Source organism: Ruditapes philippinarum, unplaced genomic scaffold, assembly GCF_026571515.1.
Source record: "Ruditapes philippinarum isolate M1 unplaced genomic scaffold, ASM2657151v2 ctg232_1_1_1_1, whole genome shotgun sequence".
Lineage (NCBI taxonomy): Eukaryota > Metazoa > Mollusca > Bivalvia > Venerida > Veneridae > Ruditapes > Ruditapes philippinarum.
The window spans coordinates 177102-203982 of NW_026854319.1; the positions used below are offsets into that span (position 1 = coordinate 177102).

Below are 26881 nucleotides of genomic sequence, written 5' to 3' on the forward strand. Positions count from 1 at the left end.
TTACAGTAAAAAAAGGGGCATAACTCTGTAAAAAGGTAACACAAAGTTATAAGACCTGTGCCCCTTATGTAAGATATTCACAGAGAACAAGTGTGTGAAGTTTCTGCCCATTCCCTTCACTAGTTTTAGAGGTACCAACTTGCACAAAGTGTGAGACCATCGCCAAGATGAGTACAATAGCTCGCCCTATTCATCGAACAGTTCAGCTAAAAATGTTGACATTCTATTTCTGATAATCAGTAAGAAAAAATTTCTAAAAAAAAAAAAATTCATAAACTCTTGACCTGGAACCCACCCCTCCACCAAGACTAGCTATTTGACCAAATACGATATAATTAGCTGAAACTTTCAAAATATAGTTCCATATATAGTTAAATTAAGTTGTGCGACTTTGTTTATTTTTTGTGTGTGTTTGCTGACCTGCCAACCTCTGTAATGCTTCTGGATATCGGTGGCAGCCAATTTACATCTTTTCTCATGTTTCAATCCTGCTAGAACTCTGATTGCCTGAAATTTAGTACCAAAAAAAAATCCATATCACACCAGAGAAATCTGTTTAATGTAAAAACAAGTCATTCCTGTCAAGCCTAATTTATGATGTTGTTACCTCAGCTCCCCCTTTATCCTAACCACTCCTCCAATATCCTTACCACACCTTGATCCTAACCACTTCCCCTTTATTCTAACCACTCCCCCTGTTACTGTATCCTTCTTAAACATACACAAAAACCATATTGTTTACGCTTGGTAATGTTTATTATATATATTAGTTTATTATTTTGTATGCTTGATGAAGAATTATAAAGATAAAGTACAATGTTTACTTAAATAGAATTTATATTTTAATTTTAAGAGAACAGAAATCTAAAACTCTCACTTATGTTTGATGAAGAATTAATTATAAAGATAAAGTACAATGTTTACTAAAATAGAATTTATATTTTAATTTTAAGAGAACATAAATCTAAAACTCTCACTACCAAAGGCAGAAAAAGTATCAACAATATAATTTCTACTTATGATATCTCACTTTCAATGAAAATATCAAATTTTTTTTTCATTCTGTTTCTTAATCACAATACAGTAAATTATATGATCAATTATCAAGTTGAGTACTTTCTTTCAATATTAAGTAATACACTTTGTTTCAATAATGGTGCCAATAAAAATTGTATCAGTTAAAAAATTATTTCTAGTTACAAAAGACCAATTGTTATAACTTGACAGGAATGATCACACAAATATAATAAAGCAGAAATCATTGCTACTAGCAACTGCAAATATATGAAACAACCTACAGCAATAAACAGAAATATCTTTTCTTATCAGTGAAAAGAAAAAATTAGCTACCAAATAATTTCTGTATTTATTGGCAAGGAGAGTTGAAATTATGAGTCAAATTAAAAGTAAAAAATTAGGAATGTCTGAATTACCTCCCCTTAACTATATCAATAGCTAATTATTTGAACCAACAGCAGTTAAGAGCATGTGCTTGAGTGACCGTAACCCCTTTGTAATAGAGGCTTGATCAATAAATATTAATGATTTTGTGAGATTTTCTTTCATATGAAGGAAAGGAAATGAATATTTCCCTAAATAATTGAAGATGGGAGTATTTCTAATTATGAAATTAATATTTCTGTTTATTTACAGTGAAAGATACAAATAAAAATTTACAACCCTACGAAATACACACCAGTAAGCTACTGAAATATCTTACCCAGAACTACTTTATATTACAATAATATCACTACATTTGTGTAACTGGGTTGTTACCACAGTTTTATTTATTCTACATATACCTTTACCAAAATCATGAAATATTTAGTGAAAGGCCACTGCTAATGACTTGCACCAATATAAAAACTCTAATAATTAAGCTTATAAACCTAACACTCATATACAAATAGCATTATCAACATTTTTTTCTAACAATATCTACAATTTTTATACATGATTTCTATGTAACTAGCAAATAGAAACTTCAAAGAAAGAATATTTCTGTATATTGAGCAGACAGATGGAGCTTGAAGAGGCTATCTTTGATGTCATACAAGGAAAGAAAACACAATGTCATTTATAGAATGCTTAGACTTTGAATTTAAATCAGAACATCAAATTCAAAGGCATCTCCATAGTTTGAATAGAGAAGGTAAGTATGAAATAGTACAGAGTCTGGTTAGACTGCAAAGCAGTGCCGGCTGCTCCGGCTTTATAGAAGTGGCATAGACCTATATTTTAATATTGCTGACATGGAAACATGGATGAATGTTAGAAAACTTATCTTCGGATTCACAATATTTAAACAACAACTGAAGAGTGGGTAAAAAGGACCAATACAATGATTTCACTATATTTAATAACCACTGACGTTTGAAGAAAAATCACTTCAATAAAGATTTACAGATACTTCAAACACGTTCACAATGCATATTATCACCATCAAATGCTTCACTATATAGCACATTGTGATCAATTTAACAACAAGCATTATATACAGTGAGGGGGGTATACAATAAGCTAGGGGGTGAAAGGTTACCTTCCAGCGTCTTGTACAACATTGTAACAGTAGGGCTGCAGCTTTCTTCCTCTTGTACTGTTTCTGACCCTGTAATAATATTAACACATTTTCTTTGAGCTTTAAGACATAAATAAAATAAAACACTGGTAGTTCATTTGGCCACTTTCTAGCCATTTTCTTTAAAACAAAAGTGGTCATCCAAATAGAACAACAAACCTTTCATTAACTTGCTTGACAGCTTTCTCAAAATAAACAATGTCTACATCTTCCCTTGGAGGATATGAAGCCATAAAGAGGAGGAAAAAGTAATATGAAACTTTGACTTGAGATCTTAACAACTTGACCTTCATTCACATGATTTTTACATATACTGTAAATAAATTACTAATGATCAAGTATTTATAGAGGAAAACATTACACAGTTTCTAATATGGTTAAAAAAAATTTGTTTTTATCCAATAATACATGTGTCCCTGAAATTCATTAGAAAATCTGTTAACAAAAGATTTTTTATAACAAAAGATTTTTTTATACAAACTTTTTAACAGAACTATCAAACAATGAATGTTGATGAGCCCACGCCTTTCTTATCATTTCAACAGATGATAATGCTATAAATAACTTACATAGAATCCTCTAAACCTGCTAGAGATGATCACCTGACTTCTCTTCATCAACAGGAAGTGCTCTCTCTTCACATGACCTTTCCAGACTTTCTGTATGAGAGTTGCCAGGAAGTGCATTCTCTCCCTTCTTGTTTCCTCAAGGTCAAATAGCTGAAGGTAAAAGGTCAAATATTTGAATTTTAAATCTCTATTTGTAATGTGCATGTAAAACATACGAAAAATTCTGAAATTCAAGCAGGAAATTTTGTAACAAAATGAATTCAATTCAACTCATGACATATGTAATTAAGAAAAATCATGTAAATACATTATGTACTCTTATATTATTAAAATTAAAAAATTCTTTAAAGAAATGATCATGCCAAAAAAAACCCCAAAAGATCTTAACTTCCACCATTTTTGATACATGATAATAAACAGACAGAACTAATGAGCAAAGTTTGTTTAAAAAGAATGAAATTTAACTTTCAAAATGTAAAATAATCCTATTTTTAAAGATTAACTTGCATCAGTCTTTAAAATAGAACACTTACAGTTCTTGGATTTCTAATGAATAATTTGGATTTTCCGAAGGCTATCTCATCGTCTGCAATTTTCTGATTGGCAAGAATCTTTTTAACCCCTTCTTTAGCATCACCGTGCCATGACGGCCATGTTTCATCAGCCAGCATTTTGTAGCGATACAAAAACTGGTCGTACACCTGTCTGTAGGCATATCCGGCTCGTTTTACTCTGATATTCTCCATTAACCTGTTGACAAGATTAACAAGTTTAGTACAATATAGACAAATACACAATATACGTGTACTATAATAAATATAAACTTTATCATATAACACTTTCACAATATACTATATAGCTATAAACTTCACAATATACATGAAGGTACGAGGCTAAAAACTTCAAAATATTGCTATAAACTCCTTATATAGCTTATGATAGCAAAAAAACCCCTTCAAAATCAAGCTATTAACTTTACAATGTACTACAATAAATATAAACTTTATAACACAGCTCTTTTACAATGTAACTAAAAACTTCACTATATATATATATAGCTTTAAACTTTACTTTACAATTCACTTTACACATTACAATATAGCTATGAACTTAACAATATAGCTTTAAACATCCCTTTACAATATCCTACAATAGGTACAAACTTTAATATAGCTATGAATTAACTTTGTAATATACTCACAATAGCTAAAATGCAGCTTTGAACTTAACAGGTGATATAAAATCTACAAACTTTACTTAATTTAGCAATAAACTTAACCACAAAGCTTCATACATATTTTGCATAACTTTTCTTAAAGCAAACATTCATTCCCCCTAAAAAATCAAACCAAGTCTTACCCCAGATATCTGACCTGATGTTTGACAATATCTAAATCTAACTTCCCACTCTGTTTTTCATCATTTGGCTGAAATAAAAACATTTATTATAAGTTATCAGTTAAAAAATCTATCACCAAAAACAAAAGTTTATTGGAATGGAAATGACATTAGCTTTAATAAAATGGTCTTTTTATGGATAAAATACCTTAATCAATATAGGCAATAAATTAAATTTAGGTGACACAGACATTTTTCAAAACTTGTATTAGCTGGAGCAAAATTATAGCCTGTTTTTTTAAAATGTTATTTGAATATTTTAAGTACTTATTTAGAAGAAAATGTTAACTATACCTTTATACATCTAATATAATTTGGGTTCTTAGACAGCAAGTTCTTCATCAGTTCCTGTACAGATGCCTGTAAATAAATGTAAACATTTACCATCTTTTATTGGACCACTCTTGCATTTTGAAAAGTTGACTAACAGTGTAATGGATTTAATAATGTTACAGTGCAACCTCAACAGAGGGGACATCTGTAGAACAATAACACCTTTACAGTATCATGTTTTTCCAAAGTAAGAATATACAAGAACTTAATCTCTGAAGACAACACCTGTCAGCAAAAACCAAGATCTTTGTCTACAAAAACCTTCATCTACAAAAGAGTGTTGCTATGCAAATTTTGTATAAAAAATAGTTGAGTTAAGGAGCAAATATTATAGAGCCTGATCAGACTGAACAGATTTAAGCTTTGTGGTGAAATTCTGGCCAAATAAGAAAGGACTGAGTGGTCTGAGCAGGGCAAAGTGTCAAACATATGAAAACCTCATAGACTACTGTTTATTATTATGGCTAATTTCATTTATCCCATAATCTGCTGTGACCAAAAATGATTTATCCTTTGCTGTCAGTATAGAGCCAGGCTAGCCTGGGCATTCATGCAATCTGACCAGGCTCTTTAATCTTGGCATCTCAGTTTTGTTTTCTTATACCGAAATACCATTATCTTAAAATGAACTGTTCCAAGGTCAAAATAGGGCAAATCTGTTATACAAGTTCAGCAGATTCAGGGTTAGAAAAATTGACAAAAATCTGAACAAAAAAGATAAACACCTTGAACTGTGAGCCAGCTGTTGGTGGTCTCTTCAAAGATTTCTGTGTTGGATTCCCTGAAATAACAGATAAACAAAACTTTAACTTTGACAAAAATCGTACACCTCAAAGTAAACAGAAATGACCTGTCGCAACAAAACTAGCATGATTTGTGGAATTCTAGACTATTTAGAAGTGGCAAATACTTTTATTACTGTAATGCATTAAAGTTCTAGCTTTATTACTTAATCAAATGTAATAATAAAGGTTTCTTTAAAAGGGCAGTGGAAATACTTGAAAAGTAAAGAAGTAACTTGAAGGATAAACTTCTTTTAATTCAAAAGAGAAAGGGGAGCAACTCTTGATACATCTGATTACTTTTATCATCCACCTTCTTTAAAACTAAGGAGTTTATTTTGTCAACCCTTAAAAGTGTTTATAGAACTAATTAACTACACCTGACTGTCTTAAAAAATATCAGATGCCTCTAAAGGTCATTGTTTAAACAAATAACAGAATCTTATGCTGTTTCTCCGAAAGTCTTAAGGCTCTTTTGTTAGTTAGGACATTAAAATCAATGAAACTATCACCAAAATGATAATCTCCCACATACACTTTTTCCTGTGGGTAAAAACTGAAAAATTATCTGATTTCCACAAATCTGTACATGCAAACATACTCACAAATACCCTTAAAACATTACATGTTATAAAAATTTTACTCACTGCCCCCTAACCCTAACCCACTCCTCCCAATCAATTTCTCAAAAAAACAACACAACTAATCATTTGCACAGAATTAGATAATTATAATAACACTGTTTGTGTACACACATAATTTTCTACTATTAAATTACACTCTTTTTTTTCTATTGTCATAAAAAGCAGAAAATTTAGAGTATTCAATCCTTTACTTTTTAATCATCAGAAATTATCAAGTATTCAAGTATTCTCTGAGTAATGAGGAAGGTAGTAAAGAACAGGGTGAAAAACAGAACAAGAGGGCCACAATGGCCTCTAATCACTCACCTGAACCACCCTGCTAAGTTTAAAAATTATTGCTGTTTCATAAACATTTTTTCCCAATTAAACCATAATTTTGATTATTATAGTGTAACATTGTATAATTCAGGAGCCAGTACTGTCTGACCTCTATGGGACATATTGTTTAATGTAAGAATATTGTAAACTACTTCTGGGTGTAGTTTAGTGAAAAGTTCCAACACACCAAATTTTGATAATACCAGTAGTGCTTTATACTAGTATAGGGAAAAGTAGAGTTGAGTTTTTTGGAATTTGACCTGTATGAATAAGATCAGTGTAAATAAAAACTGGTTCATACAAATATCAAAGATGCGAGTCAGTTAAATGAATAAAGGGTTAATGATGAAAAGTGTATTTGAAGCCTTTGTGGGCTATAACCTTGACCCCTGTAACCTCAAAATCCTTGTATGGTGCCTTCACACCAAAAATCTATGATAATGGTCAATAACGTCATAATTATCAGTTATCTAAACTCTACAAATAAGTCATGGAATTAATTAGACAGAGATCAGGAACAGAGATCTACTGGTAATATAAGTCATTCGAAAGTTTGGTCTAAATCAAATCAAACCTGAAATGAAACAATTTTTGAGCTGACAACAAATTAACAGGCGGATCATGTATACGTTTAACGCAAGCACTGACAAGGCAACGGACATCATGCGATCACAAAAGCCTCACAATGACCACAAATAGGTCAGGTGAGCTAAAAAGCTCAAAACAATTGAAATAGGGATAACAGTGATAAAACACTTCTATTAAAAAAACAGTGCTTATACATTGTATTGGTGAATTAAAATCACACTATTCTTATACATAAAATTATATACATGTATTGTTAATTTTAACTGTATTTTCTTTCTATATATTAACTTTTTATATGGTACATGCATATCATCATATTAGTCAATAAAAATATGTGAAAATATGTGAAAATATGCCTACACAATATTCTAAAATAGTGTTAAATGATTCATAATCCTGGCATTTATTGACTGTAAATGAAAAATAAAAATATCTACTATCTAGTATAAGAGACTAGGATTAAATACTTAGTTTACTATAGAAATGAACATCATCAATGGCATCATATACTATATATGATAAAACAAGTAACCTCGGACAATTGATGATTCTTTGGCCCAGTGGTCTACAGCATTGCCTTTATTTGCTTGTAAGCAGTTGACCACACAAGTTTGAATCCCATGCAGGGCAGGTTATCTTTCCCTTATGATTTAGAAAGTTTTCTAAGAAATCTTAATTTGTTGTTTCATTATCCAAACAAGCTTAAGTGAACTTTTTACTACTTTTTGCTCATAATAAAATCATAAATATCAATTGTTAAATACAGTATTAATAGATTGACATAATTATCATAAACTTGCAGTCAAACATTAACAGTGTCACTCATGACATCATTATACATCCATGTACATGTTTATATTAAATGATCTTTGAAATGGATAAGAAACTCTTTTGGTATTTTAGTAGAACAAATTCTCTATTTTCTCTGTTTATTTCTTCTCTAGTTAAGTTATTTCGCCCTTTATACACTTGTAAGCTCTTTAACCTTTGACCCTTGACCTGCCGAAAACAGAAAGTGATTAGTCTTTGCCATCAGTGCAGAGCCATGCCAGCCTGCGCATCTGTGCAGTCTCACTAGACTCTACACTGTCTGGAGCTCTTTTGTCTGTATATTCATAATGAACTCCCCTTAAACTTTGAATGGACTGTTCCAAATTCAAAACTAGGCAAATCCATTATGCTAATTCAGCAGGTTAAAGGTTAATCACATAGGAAAACAAAAATGAGACAAACTTTTTAATGACACGTACAACGCAACATAGAACAAGACTGCTGTTACCAAGTTTGGTGATAAACATAGATGGTTTCCATGGAAACAAGCATGACCTACATATAAAAGCTGAATGGAGGTGGTGAACTAACAACGTGAAAGCTCTATCAAACCTTTGTGTTCTAAAGTACTACATACTTAATGAATTCACCAAACATCGTGTATCCAATGCTTTATGGTAGCCTGAGAAAAATTAGTACAATTATATAAACCCCTAAGATACTATCATGAAATATTGTCGATAAGAAAAAAGAAGCTGAAATATAGTGTGAAAAATACATGTTTATAGAGCAAGGGACCAATTCATCTAGCAAATAAAGAGAAATTACTGTGAATATCTACCTAAGTTAGAACTTTTGGCAACTTTTTACTGAATTCAAGTAAGGATTTATTTTGAAAGTTCTTCTTGATTATTTAAGATTAATATCTCATGCATTTTATGTGATATTTTTTCAGATGACCTATGCTGATGGATGATCTTAAAGAAGTTAAGAAGCAACAATTCTACGAACACTCTACTAAAAAAATAGAGCTGTTATCGTGATCCAGAATTTGAAAATTCTTAAAAGAACTGATACAAAGGAAGACTTTACCACAGCTTCAATTAATAGTAAGATTGAATAAATTATAAATGAAGAAAAAAGAGAGCTTACTTGTAATAATCTAAAAACCAACACTATTTTCATCAAAAGTAATTATCAAAACTTCAATAAAATAATGGTGTAAAGCAGTGACTTATAATCATTTTATTCCCTACACGAAAGATGTGTAAAATTCAGGATATGAACTTGGTGATTTGTACCAGCTACTGAGCTAGCTCACTAAAACGGTTCAGACATTTGTTTTAGTAATTGAAACTTAACATTTTTGCTGTGCAACTGATTTCTTCTATTTTCTTCTCTGCAACCAAACCAGGAAAAAAAGGATGGACACAGATTTGATTTCAAATGCAGGAATGTTTTACAGAGTTGAGGCAATTTTCAAGCAGTTTTCATGAGGATTTTTGTATTATAGTTGGAAAAAGCAAGACCTGGATGGAAGCAGAGTTCATTTGTAAAGCAGGGGTTTATTTTCTATTTGTAAACAAGAACAGGTGAGAAGAAAAGTTCATTGATTTTATAAGCCAGGGGTGCGCAAATAATGCTATGAAAAAAAGTTTGAAGAATCATCAAGATTCAAACACACGCCTACTGTTGCAAGGATTGCAACAAAACTATCTACTTGCCAACTATAAATTTCCCTTGTGGTTTCACATTTGATGCTGAAATCAAGTTTATACATTTAATTTTATCAATACTGTATGAATTACAATGTAGTTTTTAAAACTTTTACTCTAGCATACTGACGTAATAAAAACCGAGCAAACTAGCAGTTTACAAAATATCATTGACGTTTACTGAGATATTCTTAGTTTTATTCTTCCCTTGACTGATAACAGTCCATAAATGGATCTGTTAATACTTACCAATTTGGAATTATTATAATAAAGATGAAGCTTTATTTCTTTTGGCGGTTTTTATGATACCTATGTGAAGTACATTTGAGTCACATGAGAGGGTTGTTTTTTCACTGTGACATTATTTGTGGAGATACATACATGTACATCAATATGGCTACTTCTGTACACGCTCATTCTGATTCCGTAATTCTAAACTGTAAAGCATACCTCTAGCTTTATAACTACACCGAACGAATGTCTATGAAATATCTGATCTGCTAATAGCTAGCCATATATAAAGCTCATATAATTGTTATGCTTATTCAGCCACGTGTATAGTAATAACATTATTCATTTGCAATCATTTGGTCATCGGCTTAAAGAATTTAACTGAAAATTGCATTGAATCTATAATTAGTTATAACTAAATATAGCACTATTTGAGCAAATGGATGCTTCTCCAAAACAAAAAATAAATTAACCATAATGAAACAAATGCATTCAGACAAATGAAACAATGCATTCAGAAACAAAACATAAAAAACCTAAGTTAACGGCCTTTTCATGCTGAATATTATAAACAAAACTAAATTAACTTACTGAAAAATAACATTTAAGTTAAATCCATTTTTATAACACTTTTTTCTTCTTTCTCAAAAAGAAAAACAACACATTACAAAACTTAAACAATAGTAAGTTGTCTTCTAACAGCCAAACTGACAAATTTGGACTAGAATTACCTTCAGGGAAGAGTTTTTTCATCAGATTATGTTTGCAGGCATACATGGCTTGTGACAGATCTCTGTATAGTAGGTCATTATTCTTGTCAATAAAACCATCCACTTTATATGTCACCTGAAATTATATTAAACAGTTTCAGAATTTTAGATAAAATCATAAATATAAAACATAAAGATTTCAGGTCCTGAAACCAAAGTGCCTTTGTCACCAGTATAGAACCAGGCCAGCCTGCACATCTATGCAGTCTGACCAGGCTCTACATTATTGGCTATTTAAACTTAAAGCACATTTTTAGTTTTGTGTCAACCTAATGTTTAATGTTTACATTATTATGACAACTTGAAAGCTTTATAAGCACCAGACTGGCCAGACCAGAAGATCCGATTTGTGCATTATATATGGCACCCAATTGCCTCCCTATATAGAAATTCAGGCACAAGTGGGGATTTAAGTAAAACTGGATTTTTCTGATCCATCGTTACCATAAAACTTTGTTTGTCTGCTTTTTAAGGAGAATTCCAGTCATTTTTTGTAATATCTCAACAGTCTGTCAACCTAACAGACTTTCCTGGTTAACTAACCAGTTATTACCAATTCCTCTGTATATAAGTGACTACTAATACAACATTATTTCTTTATCGCCAATGAGAGACAAATAACCATTTGACTAAAAGTTAAAACATTTTCCTCATCAACAGCATATACATATTTTTAAATATCAAAAGAAAATATCAATCAAAACTATTAAAATTATTAAAAAAGTTTACGTTTCCAGCGTAATGTTTAAGTCTGAACGCATCATGAGGCAAGCTTCTGTCTGATTGGTTCTTTCTCAACGCTCGACTCTCGTAGTGCGGATGATCTTTACATGTCGTGTTCATTTTCTCCAGAAACGTCTTATCAGTTACGTTGCCTGGCAACAGACACTGCTCATCTAATATCGCTAGAATTCCTACATTGTTCTGAAAACAGACATGAGGAATGGCTGATTGATGATTAATTGCAAATATATTGATATATGAATCTCTAGAGAACAAAATATGAATAATATTATGATTAATGAGTTGCATACAGTTCAAAGAAATATGAAAAGAAGCAAACATGGAAGAATATATTAGCTAAAGTAAGGGACTATTTTCACTGTGTAATAATGATATTACATCAGAAAAGTAGTCCATATCCATCTGATATCTATGTGTTAAACAAGTCTTTTCAGGAAGTAGAATAAGTTAAAACAATTCTATAAATAAATACTACAACTATTTAGCCTTACATACAACACATGACATACCATTCATGCTTTTACTAAATAAGAGCTAATGTTCAACACCTCAATATATTTTTCTACAATATTGAGCAATTATTCATATTCCAACACAATCTATGGTTTTCCTTTAACATTGATAAAGAAAATCCATTATTACTGCATCTTTCCTCCATCCTGTACAATTTCATTGGACTCAAAACCTATTTTCTAATTGACCTCAAAATATTACTTGGGTTTGATTAGTGTACAATGTGCAATAGAGCTATAACTATGATGCTAAAATGAGTGTATTTTCTGAGATTAAGTAAGATATCTGGGACTAGTTCCGGTCAGTTGTATCTTATAATTATGAAAAAATAAAAATCTAGGCAGTGACATTGCAGTGAGTTTTTCAACAATGGTAAATGATGATCTCTTTGGGAACTGTGTACATGTAGTTAATTCTAGCATAAAATACAAACAACGACAGAAACTCAAACCATTTCCTAACTATCTACAGTTATCATACTTTTATTTGATTATTTTTTTAGCACTTATTTGTTGAAGAATATCAGTCAGGTCCTGTAGAGGAGTAAAGTAATTAATATTTCTGGGTTTTTTTTCTGGACGACCTCAGCAAAATAATTAACAACTTCTCAACAACTAGAACTCCGCGAGTCGGATGTGTCGCCTTGTGAACAATATAGTTTAGGAGAAATGGCCAGGACAAAAATGAAATATGAAAACTAACAAAGGGCAATAACTAAAAAAATAATAAGTGCAGAGCAGCAGTTTCTGTGCACTGCACTTCTTACCAATAAGATCTATCATTCTATGAAGTTTCAAGTCCATATCTTTTATAATTTATGAGAAATAGCCTGGATAAAAATAAAGTATGAAAATTAATAAAGGGTAATAACTCACAAATAAGAAGTGCAGAGTACCGGTTCTTGTACACTGCACTTTATCTTAATGAGATCTATCATCCTATGAAGTTTCATGTCCATAGCTTTCATACTTGAGGAGAAATGACCAGGACAAAAATAAAGTAAGAAAATCAACAAAGGGCAATAACTCAAAAAATAAGAAATGCAGAGTATCAGTTCTTATGCACTGCACTTCTTCTTAATGAGATCTATCATCCTATGAAGTTTCAAGTCCATAGCTTTTATACTTTCGGAGAAATGGCCCAGACAAAAATTAAGTATGAAAATTAACAAAGGGCCAAAACTCAAAAAAATAAGAAATGCAGAGTACCAATTCTTGTGCACTGCACTTCTTCTTAATGAGATCTATCATCCTATGAAGTTTCAAGTCCATAGCTTTTATACTTAAGGAGAAATGGCCCGGACAAAATTAAAGTATGAAAATTAACAAAGGGCAATAACTTAAAAAAAAAAGAAATGCAGAGTACCTGTTCTTGTGCACTGCACTTCTTCTTAATGAGATCTATCATCCTATGAAGTTTCAAGTCCATGGCTTTTATACATTACGTCGCTTGAAAACTGTAATGTTCTATCTCCAAATTTTCCAAAAACAAGTTAAATACACAATTTTGTCCGTAATGGACTGTTCTATCTCCTTGGCATGTTATATTAGTGCTTCAGAGCTTCATAAATAAATTACAACGAAACCATTCTGTTCTATCTCCACAAATTTACTATGTCTTGATAAATATACTGTTCTAACTTACTGGACTAATCATATCATCGATAAATGTCACGTGACCTGTGGGATATATGCAACTTAATGTTCTAAATCCAAAATTATCGTATCAAAACATAGCATCAAATCACGTGATAGCAGGACAGCCGCCATGTTGTACGAAACATTTTGAGTTAGATGGTTTGTTGTTTATTTAATATATTAATACTAATATAAGTATTGAATGATATTATTTATTCATTTATTTCCTCCAATCATTGACATTTTAGTATAAAGTCCTGTAAATTTACTGCATGTGATAAAACAAGCAAAACTGATCATGATTTGAAAGTAATTTCGGATGTGTATTTTCGGATAGAAACAACTGTGATCATACAATTTCATCAAACAAATTCGTAAAAAAGAAAATTTGTTATATGTTCTAAAGTTTCTTTAACGTAAGGTACATTCTGTCTCAGAAACCAATTATTTATCTATATAACAGACACATATGAGTTTAAAAAATTGACTGTACTCATTGCCAATATGAAACAAAAGCATAAGATGGTTTAGGTTACTGACCAATGTGGAATATTTTGGAAACTATAACAGAACACCAAATATCAGGCTTTTGAGATATTAAGATAAAAGCATTTCTGGTGCAAAAAAAGGCCTTTAAGAAAATTTATAGATATAATACGTTTACATATAATATATGTGTTCGAATGCGTTAATGTTATATAACTAATAGATTGCTTTAAAGTAAACACATTTTATACCAAAAACAGAAGGAAGAAAAATATTCTTATACGTATATTTTTTTTGTCTTGTAATTTGACTGCGAATTTCTAAATGAATATTTATATAGCATTATGTTTGTAATGTTTTTGTACACGAACAATCTTTAAATATGACATTTTTCAAATATAAGTCATGCCTGCTCCACCTTTAAGGTCTTTTCTAGCAGATATGTTTTCATTGCCTATTTAAGTTATTACATACCTTCAATTATAAGAACTTCTTACCAACACACAGAACGTGTAAAGCACATAACAAAATAATTACTACTATTTCATACTTTTGGAAGGAATTTGAATATCTTTTGAATTTTCAAAAAAAAAAAAATCTGGAAAGATTTTCCCAGCCTTCTAGAAAATTTGAAAGTTTTCTTTTCCCGTTTGCGGCTATAACTTTCTTTTTCCAGACATTGAATCACTTTGAATGTGGCCAAAGATATAAAAATAGATAAAATGTCTACAAAATTTATGTGGGTATTTTATCTTTATTTATTTAAGTTATTTGTTTAAATGTCATTTAATAATGTAATGGATTTAAGGATTTTAATAAGATTTCGAATGTCGTTAGATACATATGATCTAAGAAATAGTGTAGTGTCAAAGTCAACTAATCAAGGGATAATTAGCAGAGAGCATTTTTGTCAGCCTTTTAAAGATAAAACATACTGTTATATATGATATAAATCAATTCAACTTAAAAGACATAATGTTCTAAGTCACATTGAACACTCTGATTTTAACAATTTTTGAAAAAAAGTTACAAGGACTGTTCTATCTCCAAATGTTTTTTTAGGTTTTTAAGCAAGAAAATATTAAAATCCACTTATCTTTAACGATATTGAGTTGTTCTTCTGACACCACGTTTAGTAGTTTTTAAATTTTCAAAATCCGACAATAAATAAAAAGGTTATGCGATACTAAATCTGTACATGCTTTTTTCTCAAAAACAACAAATTGACACTTAGAACAAAACGTTTTTCAAGCGACGATTAGGAGAAATGGCCATAACAAAAATAAAGTATGAAAATTAACAAAGGGCAATAACTCAAAAATTAGGAAGTGCAGAGTACCGGTTCTTGTGCACTGCACTTTTTCTTAATGAGATCTATCATCCTATGAAGTTTCAAGTCCTTAGCTTTTTTAGTTGAAGAGAAATGGCCCGGACAAAATTAAAGTATGAAAATTAACAAAGGGCAATAACTCAAAATTTAAGAACTGAAGAGTACCGGTCCTTAAGCACTGCACTTCGGGTTATTGAAAGAAGCATGCATACCAAGTTTGAAGTCAATCAGACTTATAGTGACTGAGTTATCCCCCGGACAAGCTTTAGGGGACGCCGACAAGGACGCCGACAATGGGAAGGGTTAACACAAACAGAAATCACACATCTGAAACCTGTACCCCCCTCTCTTGAGTTGACAAGGTGAAATTTAATTTTCTTGATATAAATATGTTGGAAATATGTCTATATATATGAAATAATATGAACTCACATACACCTTTCCCTTGTCTAATTATATGCCAGTTACAAGGTAAAATTTCAAGTTTAAGGGTTTTTGAATCATTTTCTGTTTAAATCATATTACATAAAAACAGTATATATATGCAGTATATTTGTGATAATATAAATAATAAGTTATTATTGTTTACTTTAATAAATATAATAAATTATATATGTATATTTGTGACAATATTGGTGCATATAAATAAATAAATAATGCATATATATGTTTTTCAATTCATTATTATTATTTTAGTTGTATATACTTGTGTTTTGAATATTAAATGTTCCTGGATTATGTAACAGTACTACTCATTCCCTTTTTCCCTGAAATATTTTTGGACTCATTATGTACATGCATCCCACTACCAAAATTAGGTACAAACAAGGTTTTCCCTTCCCAAACATGCTACAGTTTATATAACCAGGTATAGAATGATATTTCTGTCGGCCGCCACAAAAATGTTACAGTTTATAAAATCAGAAAACAAAAAGATATTCCCGCCCGCCGTCACAAACATGCTACAGTTTATCTATGTTGAGATTATTTTCTTTAAATGTATAATTTTGTACCCTATCCAGCATAATGATCCTATACAATATATAATATACAATCGACGATGACCCACATATCTATATATTGTTATACATGTGAAATATATGTCTGGCAATGGAAGTACACTCCACTCACTTACATTTTGTGAAAAAGAAGAACCACTCTGAAATATTTAGTATACATACACAATCTATATAAACTACATAAAGACATCTTAAAAATTTATTTAATTACATGTAATTGGTTAATATCTAAAACCCTGGTCATATTTGTCACGGGACAAGTACTGGATGAATAACAAATTAGTATTTTTTGTAATTTGTTCACATCTGTCCTTATCAGTCTAACATCCTTTACTTCTTTTGTGTTTCAATTCAATGTTTGTTTGGCATCTGTTTACGTCTCATATATTCATTCTGATATTTCCTATTCTCGAATAGACACTCAGACACCTTTTGGACAAAGTTATCTATTGTTCAGGCTCTCATCTTAATGAAAAATTTGACTAAGACTTTATAGAAAATAAATTTCTAATTACCTCCCTTTTATTAACATGAAATGTAAATTCAGTAATATCTTTACAGATAATGCTTTTTGGAACTTACAATATTGATAAATCTTCATTTGAGCATTAAACTTATGATATAAAACCATAAAAAATTAAATTTGCAGCATCTTTAACCAATGGATGAGTTACAGAATAAAGAATTTTGGAATTTTCCTAATCTGTTACTTTTCCAGTAACACATGTTACTTAGGCCTGAACAGTAAGACTAAACATTTACATTTGTTATTGTCTAGATAAATTATAATGTTAAAGGATAAAATGCCTCACAAACCAAACAAAACAGCTATTGTTATCAAATTTACAATACAGAAAACCTATTTTGTTACAAACTAGTAATGGACTACAATTCTTACACAAAAAAAGGTATGCAAAATATATAACACAAGTTAATTAAACAATAATAAAAAGTTAATTTACAACGCTGATGAACCTTGTCATGTAACTCTTTTGAGAGTTACATGCTCTTAAAATCTTTATACTCTTGACTGCTAATTTTTGCTTTTTAAATGTAAAAAGTCGCCTCAAACTATTAATGGACATGTTCCAAATTCAAAGAACAAGTCCATAATACAAAATGAGGTAAGAAAATGGCTAAGTTCAAGAACATTGTTGTACAGCATAGTAGCCTTGATTTATACAAAAGTAAAACAATAAATTCATGTTAAGCAGTTCACATCTTAAGATCCTATCTTGATAAGCTGTAAGTAATCCATGACTTAATGTAACAATAATAATATAGAGAAACCAACAAAGCTGATGTTATTTTACATTTAACCAAATGACATGTACCAAACTAAATGCATTACAATAAAACGGTATGTTATTTCACACTACAGCATATGTATATATCTTTAATAATAATATATATGTCTTCACATACCTTTTCAATAAGATCACATATTACAGCATTGTTGAAATACTGTACATGAATCCACTCTATACCCTGCAATATACATGTAACATTTGATTATTAATTTAGTCTTACCCTGCAGAAACTGGAAACAAGAGGGCCCTTGGGCCCTGGGTCGCTCACCTGAGGCATGGGTGAATGCCTGTATTTAGAGTTTGTGAAGGCAAACATTCTAGTTTCAATTAAACTGGGTAAAAGGTGATCTCAGTTTTACAAAGGTTTCCCAAAGCTCTGATCGGGTGACTTAGTTTCTGAACCTATTTAACTTAGTTTGAAATCTGCACTAGTTTTTGTTGACATAATATGTTGACAAATGGTTAAATGCGTCAATAACATCATAAAAATCTATGTCACAATATTTTGTGACCAATGTCACTGTGTACAAGTGTAAGACAATGGCAAAGACTACAAGTAAATCAACATTTTTTTTTATTATTTATACGAAGACTTGAAATTACAGTGTTAGGTTGAATACAGTCTGAGTGACAAAGATATCTGAAAGAGAAATCTGTAAAATGGTGAAATTTTTAAGAAGAGCTGGTAAGTAAAGCAATGGCTGTTTTTTTTGGTTAGCACCATATTTTATTGTGTAGAGATTCTTTCTGTACAACAGTAGATAATTTTGTGATCTGACCAGTAAGTTTCTACTGTACCCACAGTGGCATCAATATTTGTTATTATCAAGTCTAATGCTGATAGATTATCAGTTGTAGGTTCATTAAGATGTAATTTACAGTTAAGCTTATCATACAAATACTGCAAAAACACCCTATGACAATTTAAAACATCAATATTAAAATCACCCCAGAATAACTAAAGGCTTATGGGTACCAAATGTGGAAAGAGTTTCTCTGTCAGCATAGTGCGAAAAGCAGAATCTGACATTTTTGGTGATTTATACAATACTTACAACTTGCATTTCACTTAATTCTCTTGCAACATTCAGAAGAACAAATTCAAAATTCTGGGAGCTAAAGCGGTCTGCAGATTTTACTGATACATCAGCTTTGACATAAATAAGTAACCCATGTGGAGGTCTTTCAGATGTTGATGCAGTACACTGGTCATTGCGTATTAAATGGTATCCCTGTATCTGATAAGAAGTATCATTATCATTTTCATGTAATCTAGTTTCTGCCAATCCAATAATATCACAAGACAACAATCCTTGATCATGTTTCACATCAATGAAATGCTTGTTTAATGACCTACAATTGTTGAATGCGATTTTAAAATCCATTTTTTGAAAATAAATGTATAGATTCCAAGGGAACATAACACAATTCTAGAGAAGCATCTTTAAGCAATCTCTCCATTTCTGTTTTAACTTTTTCATCAACTTGTAAAGCCTGCTCATTAAAATTGAGAATTTGAAGCTTTTCTAAAGACCGTACTCTACTTAATGCAACGTAATGAAGGTGAGAACTTTTCGTGTTTTTCTTTGGGATAAGTCAATCACGACACTATCAAGTGTTTGTTCCTTGTGCTCTATGAACTGATCTCCCAGCAGAAGGTTGTAATGGAAACTGGATCCTTTCAAAAGTTTTTTTGTTATATGTAAAGGTCCTTGTGATATCAAATGTTGGTGTCCAATTTTCATTTATTTGTTCATGATAAAAGCCTCGACTTTTATATTTTAATCTAGTTTCACAACCAGCTATCAAATCACCAAATTGTACCAAATGATATTATGACATTGTGTTTCCTTCAATTTATACATATGAATTTTATAACACATGGTGCACCATTTGCAAGGCCACCTCCAGTATTTGTATAAACAGTTAAATTATACAACAATATCCAATGAACAATGGTGATGAGCAGTTCTGTTTGGATCAGTGGGCAATCTTTTGAAAGCCTCTTCTTTGTTTATCCTTTGATAATTTTGGTGAAACAACAGAATCATGACAAAGAATGGACACTTTTTGATTGTTTGAACTGTTTAGCAGTGTATCATTGAAAATATGCATGTAATAGTTTTCAGCAAATAGATGTGGGGAGTTTACTTGATAATTCTTAGCACTGGATTCAACTTCACAACCTTTAAGAACCATTTTATCTTCTGTTGTCAGTGAGTTAATTCTCAGCCTGTTTAATAAGTCTGCAAATGGTAAATCTCCCACTGCGATAATGCTTACACCTCCAAATGGTTTGCGAGTGCCTTTTAATTCTTGCAGTCTCTGATTTATGAAGCTCATCATAGTATTACTAACCATTGAAATTTCATCAATTTTCATCAATTATGACAACAGATAAATCTCGATATTTGGATCTGAATGTGTTCAAGCTGTCACATGTTAATGTTTGATCAGACTGTTTGTACTTCTGCTTAAATGCGGACGAAATAGTAGAGCCATTTATATTGAAAGCCGCTTTTCCAGTATATGCACACAAGAGCACCCTTACATCATCAGAGTTTTCTCCTTCTTTCAAATTAAGCATTCTATATAGTAGTGTTTGATACAATGCTCTTATAACAACACTTTTGCCAACACCAGCACCACCAGAAAGAAATGTATATAAAGGTGCATCTTTAGTTTTTATCCAGTGAACAACATGATTGTAAAACTCTTTCTGTTTTGAGTTCAACGAACGCAGAAGAGCTCTGTACTCTTCATCTGATAAAATATTTTCATTAGAACTTATTTGTGCAGATGAAATGGAACAACCAATTTCTATGCCCAATGTCATATTCTCTTTGTTCACTTACTCTATCTGGATTAAAGTAGATAAATGTTTCTGACTCTACTGGTTCTTCTTCAGCAGTTTCTGCTTCTTCTTGCGAGTTCCAGGAGCAAATTCATCATATGCATTGTATTCTTCTTCAGCCATATTTCTTGCTAATTCTAACTCATCAACATGATGTTCATAACATGCACATTTTTCAATTTACAGCATTTTGGACTGATTCATACTTTTCTTTGTGTGTTGCAAAGTGTCCAAGTAAATCTCTCTCTTCATTTCTCCAGGGATAAAAGAGAAGTAGTTTTTCTCTATAATAGTTTTTCTTCATCTGTTTTACGATTAAATCTTACATACCTTATAATTTTTGAATTACGGCGTCTTCTGATTTTTATACCACTTTTCAGTACGCAAATGTTTTGGCAATCATCAAAATATTCATCTCCTGACATTTCATCATGTTTTTCATCATCATTTTGTTCTGAATTACTTATATCTTCCTTATCATCTGGGTAAATCACTTCTAACTGTGACACATAATCAGCTAAGCAATAGTTATCTAAAGCCTTTGGACGTTTTGAATATCTTTTTATGATGTTATCTGACATGATATCAGTTGAGTCTGCAGGCAACTCATCAAGAGCAGACTTTGACTTTAACAATTGTACTCTTTGGTTTGGTACAGAAGTATTTATAAATACAACGTCTCTTGTACTTCTGGTCAAGGGCATTTGCAAAACTAGATAGACTGCTTCCTGTGCACTCACTTCAACACTGTTTGAAAACACATTTCCAATGTGTCTTACTTGCCTTTTTATATCTAGGTTGCCATTTCTTGCTTCCTTTGCAGCAGCATACATAAGATTACTCATACCACGTTGGGATTTTACTTATATATGAAACAATATACATGGCACAAGCATATGGATCCAAGACAAATTGTATGTCAGTATTTGCTTTCCACGCTTTCAATACTACATCATTGTATAAATTTACACGTATCTCATTTGGATTTCTTTTCAAAAACACCTTGGGAGAGTTTAATGAACTTCTAATGCATTTGATATAATCATCCTCATTCATCTGTGCAATATCTGACAAAAATTTCTCAAAAGACATATTGTATCCATGTTTCTGATCATTCATTTTTTTCTGGATTTTTGCATACTGTTTGAGATATTTATCCTTGTCATTTTCAAGAGGAAATAACACCATTGTTTTTTGCAGAGGTGGTAATGGATAACCAAATCGGCATATTCGATCTTGTTTTTTTTCTACACGTTCTTGAATGTTTGTGGATTTGGATGTCTACCAATGCCCCACAAATTCATTGTTAATTGAACATTTTAAGTACTGGTCCACATATGCTGCTATCTCTTCAATTGAGTCTACATTTAATTTTGGAGCATTTTCAACCCACACAATCATATGAATATGCGGAGATCCACGTTGTTGGAATTCAACTCTATAAAAATAATCTGTCACTTTACCTAATGGATTATGATCACTTTTAAGAACAATATTTATAAACTCTTGAACTCTATGGTCAAAAAACCTTGAACAAGTAACTGGATCTGACTGAATCATTTTTATCTTTTGCTCCCAAGTTAGGTTTTCTATTTGTTCATCGCTGTACTTATCTTTTTGATTTAGATTTGCAAGGATTTTAAGAAGATCTGTCCATCTGGTATCAGCAGAAGACAAGGACATAAACCAAGTTGGTATACCTAACTGTCTTAGCATTGCATAAACATCTTTCTTTCTGGATTCTAAGTAAGCTGGACTGTTTCTCAGCTGTTTGAACAAATAGTAACCTTGATCATTCTTTACAATTGTATCCATGCATTCCCCATTTCTTGCCTGGGCAGCAGTTAATTTGTTTGAACCAGTCTGAATTCTTCTAACAGCTAAATTTGACTTGTCATTTAATTGCTTCATCTGTATTTTTTTTAACTTAAAAAATATGTTAGGCACACTGTTTGCTGCACGTCTATCTTGACTTCGAAGTTCCCACTTAGCAATGTCACTATAATTAACTGGTACTTTTCTGTGTTCATTATCAATTCGCCTTTGACCGCAAAATATGCTAGGGAAACACAGATACTCTGAATCTTTATCTTGAAAAATACTAAGTGGTCGCTGACCCTCACCAGGTGCAAATGTAAAAGTAGCATGTCTGTTTTCAATATCTGCATCATCTAAAAGAGTGTCAATATTTCCAACATTTTCATTAGTAACTTCTTCAGCATCAGAGTCATACAAATCTTCTAGTGCTGAATGAGAACTTTTATTTTCAGCATTCTTTACTTTTGCACAGTCAATAACTTCACCAACACAGTCTTCAAAGTCAACAGTGCCCAGTGTTTTACATAGCTTAATATTTTCCTCAAAATATTTGTGCAATACATGTGAGGCATTATCACTCGAACAACGAGAATTATTCAATGCATCTACATTGTTATCAGTGTCACACTCTGGCACGATTTCAGATGTTACTTTTGACTCGAAAAATTCATTTATGACTTCATTACTGTTTTCTGTAACATCCTTTATCCACTGCTCATCAATGTCAATATTTGCATTTTTATAAAGTACTCGAAGTGGCCGAACATTTTCAGAAAATGCACATGACTGAAAAGACATCTTTTTTTTTAATTTCACAGCTACAGTAATGTTTTCATTCATGGGTCTTGGTAGAGTGTTAACAACTGGTTGGATATCAACTGGAACATTCACAACATTCCCTTTTATAGATAACTGACGCCCCCTTGGTAGTTCTCTAATTTGCATAAATGGAATACGTAATGCTATTAAGCGTTCTTCAAGAGGAAACAGTTCCAATTCTTTTGGTTTTGTTGGCCATTCCATTCCATTCAAAACTGACAATTTAGGTAATGTCCCCTTTTTAATATTATGCTTACATGTAACACATATCCATTCTTTTTCAGCTACTGACTTTAGACCAGTTATGTACTTATTTTTGTCTTTACAAGTAAAAGTAAGGACCTCTGATACAGATTCCTTAAACCACGTCTGGTGGCATGAACTACAAACATAGATGGGACCTTCTTGTATGTTTTGATGAAATTTCGCAATACACTCTTCTATATCATTACCACTTTTTTTTCGTTTTGCAGTTACCTTTTCTGCTTCTGAAAATAATGGATTTTTACGTTTTTCAGATTTTCTTTTACAATCTAGTATTTTTTCTTTGCTTTTGTTTCTTTCATCTAATCTCCGCTGTTGCTTAGCAACTCTTTCTTTTTCTAATGTATATGGATTTAATCTTGCCTTTCGTTTTGATTTATTCTGTACATCAGTTTCTTTTTGTTTAAATGCTTCATCTGTCCGTGCCTTTCGTTTGGACTTATTTTGTATTTGCATTTCTTTATGCTTGAATTCAGGACATTTGCGATATTCTTGTTTAGCTATTTTCTCTTGCTCTAGAATAAGTGGATCTGACCTTGCCTTTTTTTTGGACTCATTTTGAACCTGTATTTCTTTTTGTTTAAATGCTTCATCTGACCGTGCCTTTTTTTTGGACTTATTTTGAACCTGTATTTCTTTTTGTTTAAATGCTTCATCTGTCCGTGCCTTTTTTTTGGACTTATTTTGAACCTGTATTTCTTTTTGTTTAAATGCTTCATCTGTCCGTGCCTTTTGTTTGGATTTATTTTGTATTTGCATTTCTTTATGCTTGTATTCTGGACATTTTCGAGATTCCTGTTTAGCTATTTTCTCTTGCTCTAAAATAAGTGGATCTGACCTTGCCTTTTGTTTGGATTTATTTTGTATTTGCAATTCTTTATGCTTGTATTTGGGACATTTTCGAGATTCTTGTTTAGCTATTTTCTCTTGCTCTAGAATAAGTGGATCTGACCTTGCCTTTTTTTTAGATTTATTTTGTATCTGAATTTCTTTTTGTTTGAATGCTTCGTCTGACCTTGCTTTTCGCTTTGACTTTAAAGTGAATTCTTTATCTTTTACTTTGAATTGATCACTTTGCCTTCGCTTTTGCATGTACAGTCTCATGTAGGCTTTTCTATCACTTTCTCCTTCTTTATTCTTCTGTTGCTGTTTTTGGTATTGGTGTTTAAAGTACTTCCCAATCAATATTGTATCATTTTTTACTTTTGTCTTAAGCCCAACTGCAGGGTAACTATATGTCCTTTCTTTTACTTTATGGTCAACAGACTGTTGCTTAATGTTTTTTTAACTACTTCACATAATTGTTCATCTCTTGGCATGACAGAAAAGTTAGTGGATTTCTTTTGCTTTTTGTAAGAAACTGTTTGCCAAACATCATCAGCATCAGTTTTTCTGATATCAGTTATTTTCTGCTGATTGTTAATGTACATATTATGGTATTGTGAAGTGCATTGAACTACATTAAAGTTTAAAGGCAATATTTCATATTGGCTCATTATATCAATATTTGCACTTTCATACATAGCATACATAAATGTGACAAGGTTTTCAAGTTTATGAAATGACATCAATACAGACTTTCCATCAACATCTGACAGTCCATATTCTCCATGTGAATGTGAATCAAACAGCCAAAACTCTTCATCTTTAAGAAACACCGCAGAACAAATTGATCCAATCATGACCAATGCATGGTTTGCTCTTTGAAATGTTGCATACAAGGCTTGATGTAAAGTTGGCAAGTCTGTATCTCCGAAATGCTGAATAGTCAATCCTGATACAATGTTTCCTTTTCTTATTTGTACAACTTTGGACAAAACATTCACTTGATCAGGCATTTCATCAAGACTTAACAATCGATGCTTAAATCTACCAAGTTGTTTTAAATTATTAACAACATTCCTGTACAGCTCGTCTCCAATGTTTAAGACCTCATCAATATTTTCTGTTGTTATCAAATCAGAATATTTTGAATATATCAAAGCACATAATGAGTTAATAGTACATTGACTACCTCTAGTTTGAATAGAAAATCTATTATTTGCTTGACTGAAAGAACCAAATACTAACGACAAGCAGCTGAAGGGCATACCAGTGCAATATGACTCGTAAGACTTATTCACAAGTTTGCTTTGTTCTTTTTCCATTGCAGAAGATGTATTGCATATTCTTTGATTCAAATTTGAGTTTTGAGATAATATTTGTTCCATTTCGGAATATATAGCATTTGTTTTGTTTGAGTTTTGTTTTGTGTTTGCCGTACTGATGGACGGACTTGCAAGCGCCCTGAAAGCTCGTGCACTGACCAGACTTACATCAGGTGCTTTTTGGGCTCTGAATGCCGTCAAATTGACTGGACCTACATCAGTTGCCCCAGCGACCATGTCTGCCGGCACAATGACCGGACCTATGACAGGTGCTGATGGGGCCCTGTCTGCCGGAATAATGACGGGACTTATGACAGGGACTACATCAGGATCTTCTGCCAACGTCTGCTCCCTCGTTACCAATATTGCCCTCCTGGCCTTTGCCTTCTTCCATGCTTTACTGAGTGGCATGTCTAACTGAAATGATAAATAAGCCAGAGATGAGATACAGCTCTTTGTTACAGATTTTACAACATAAAAACATGTTTAGGTCATGAAATTTTTTGTTTTGCAAACAGAAAAGTTCAGGCACAAAAACCATATTTTCATGTTAACAGAATGAGTTTACAAAGATATTGTCAAAATTTGGCATTTGCTTAAAAATCCCGATTTAAGCTGCTTTAATTCACATTTGCTTACACTGATAAAGCTGTTATTAATAAAATTGAAATTAATTAACTAATTAACAGGATCAATAAAATAGTCTAAAGCTAATTTTATCTTGACTTTTTTCTTTTTAAGAACAAGCAAACTCAGCCTTGAAACTCATTACTACTGTTTTACCCATTAATTTTAGCAAAGACATACCTTTCCTATGCTGGAAAGCTACCACTGGAGCAGTTCTAACAGTTTCCAATGAAACAACGATGTGGCAGAAGCACTTTGTAATTTCAGAAACACTAGAGTGTCACAACCTTATGTCACAAGGTATTAAATGTCACTAGCACTATAAGTGTCACAATGTATCACATATCACAAGCACAATGCACAATCACAAATATGTTGTCTCTGTTATCACAATGTTATTTCACAAAAAGTCTTGTCAATAAATATTGTTTATCTATGGTTATCTTTCAAATAGTCTCTTCTATAAATGTTTGTGTCCAATGGGACGATACTATGAAAAATATAATTTATTACACCTACCTGGTACAGAAGACAGTCACAAGATACTTATTTTAGATATACAGTTCATGTTCTGTTAAACTTTATTTAAATAATATCTATCACAATTGTTCTTTCA

At 31.6% G+C, this 26881-nt stretch overlaps 1 protein-coding gene across 11 annotated transcripts in view; it reads right to left on the bottom strand.

Moving 5' to 3' along the window:
- The window catches only part of LOC132739799 (unconventional myosin-Ia-like), a 113379-nt gene that overhangs the window by 14772 nt on the left and 71726 nt on the right, over positions 1 to 26881 (bottom strand). For 4 of the 11 annotated variants that reach the window (XM_060727594.1, XM_060727595.1, XM_060727593.1 and 1 more), the window contains 12 exons: positions 17852 to 17914; positions 16543 to 16566; positions 11427 to 11621; positions 10659 to 10773; positions 8619 to 8663; positions 5604 to 5659; positions 4840 to 4905; positions 4507 to 4574; positions 3681 to 3897; positions 3148 to 3297; positions 2540 to 2608; positions 421 to 507 (listed from right to left, as the gene is read on the bottom strand). In XM_060727594.1, the coding sequence (XP_060583577.1) occupies positions 421 to 507; positions 2540 to 2608; positions 3148 to 3297; positions 3681 to 3897; positions 4507 to 4574; positions 4840 to 4905; positions 5604 to 5659; positions 8619 to 8663; positions 10659 to 10773; positions 11427 to 11621; positions 16543 to 16566; positions 17852 to 17914 (1155 nt within the window). Of the gene's footprint in view, positions 1 to 420; positions 508 to 2539; positions 2609 to 3147; positions 3298 to 3680; positions 3898 to 4506; positions 4575 to 4839; positions 4906 to 5603; positions 5660 to 8618; positions 8664 to 9705; positions 9742 to 10658; positions 10774 to 11426; positions 11622 to 16542; positions 16567 to 17851; positions 17915 to 26881 lie in introns of all 11 variants that reach the window. The other 7 variants (XM_060727596.1, XM_060727601.1, XM_060727598.1 and 4 more) reach the window with 7 other exon arrangements.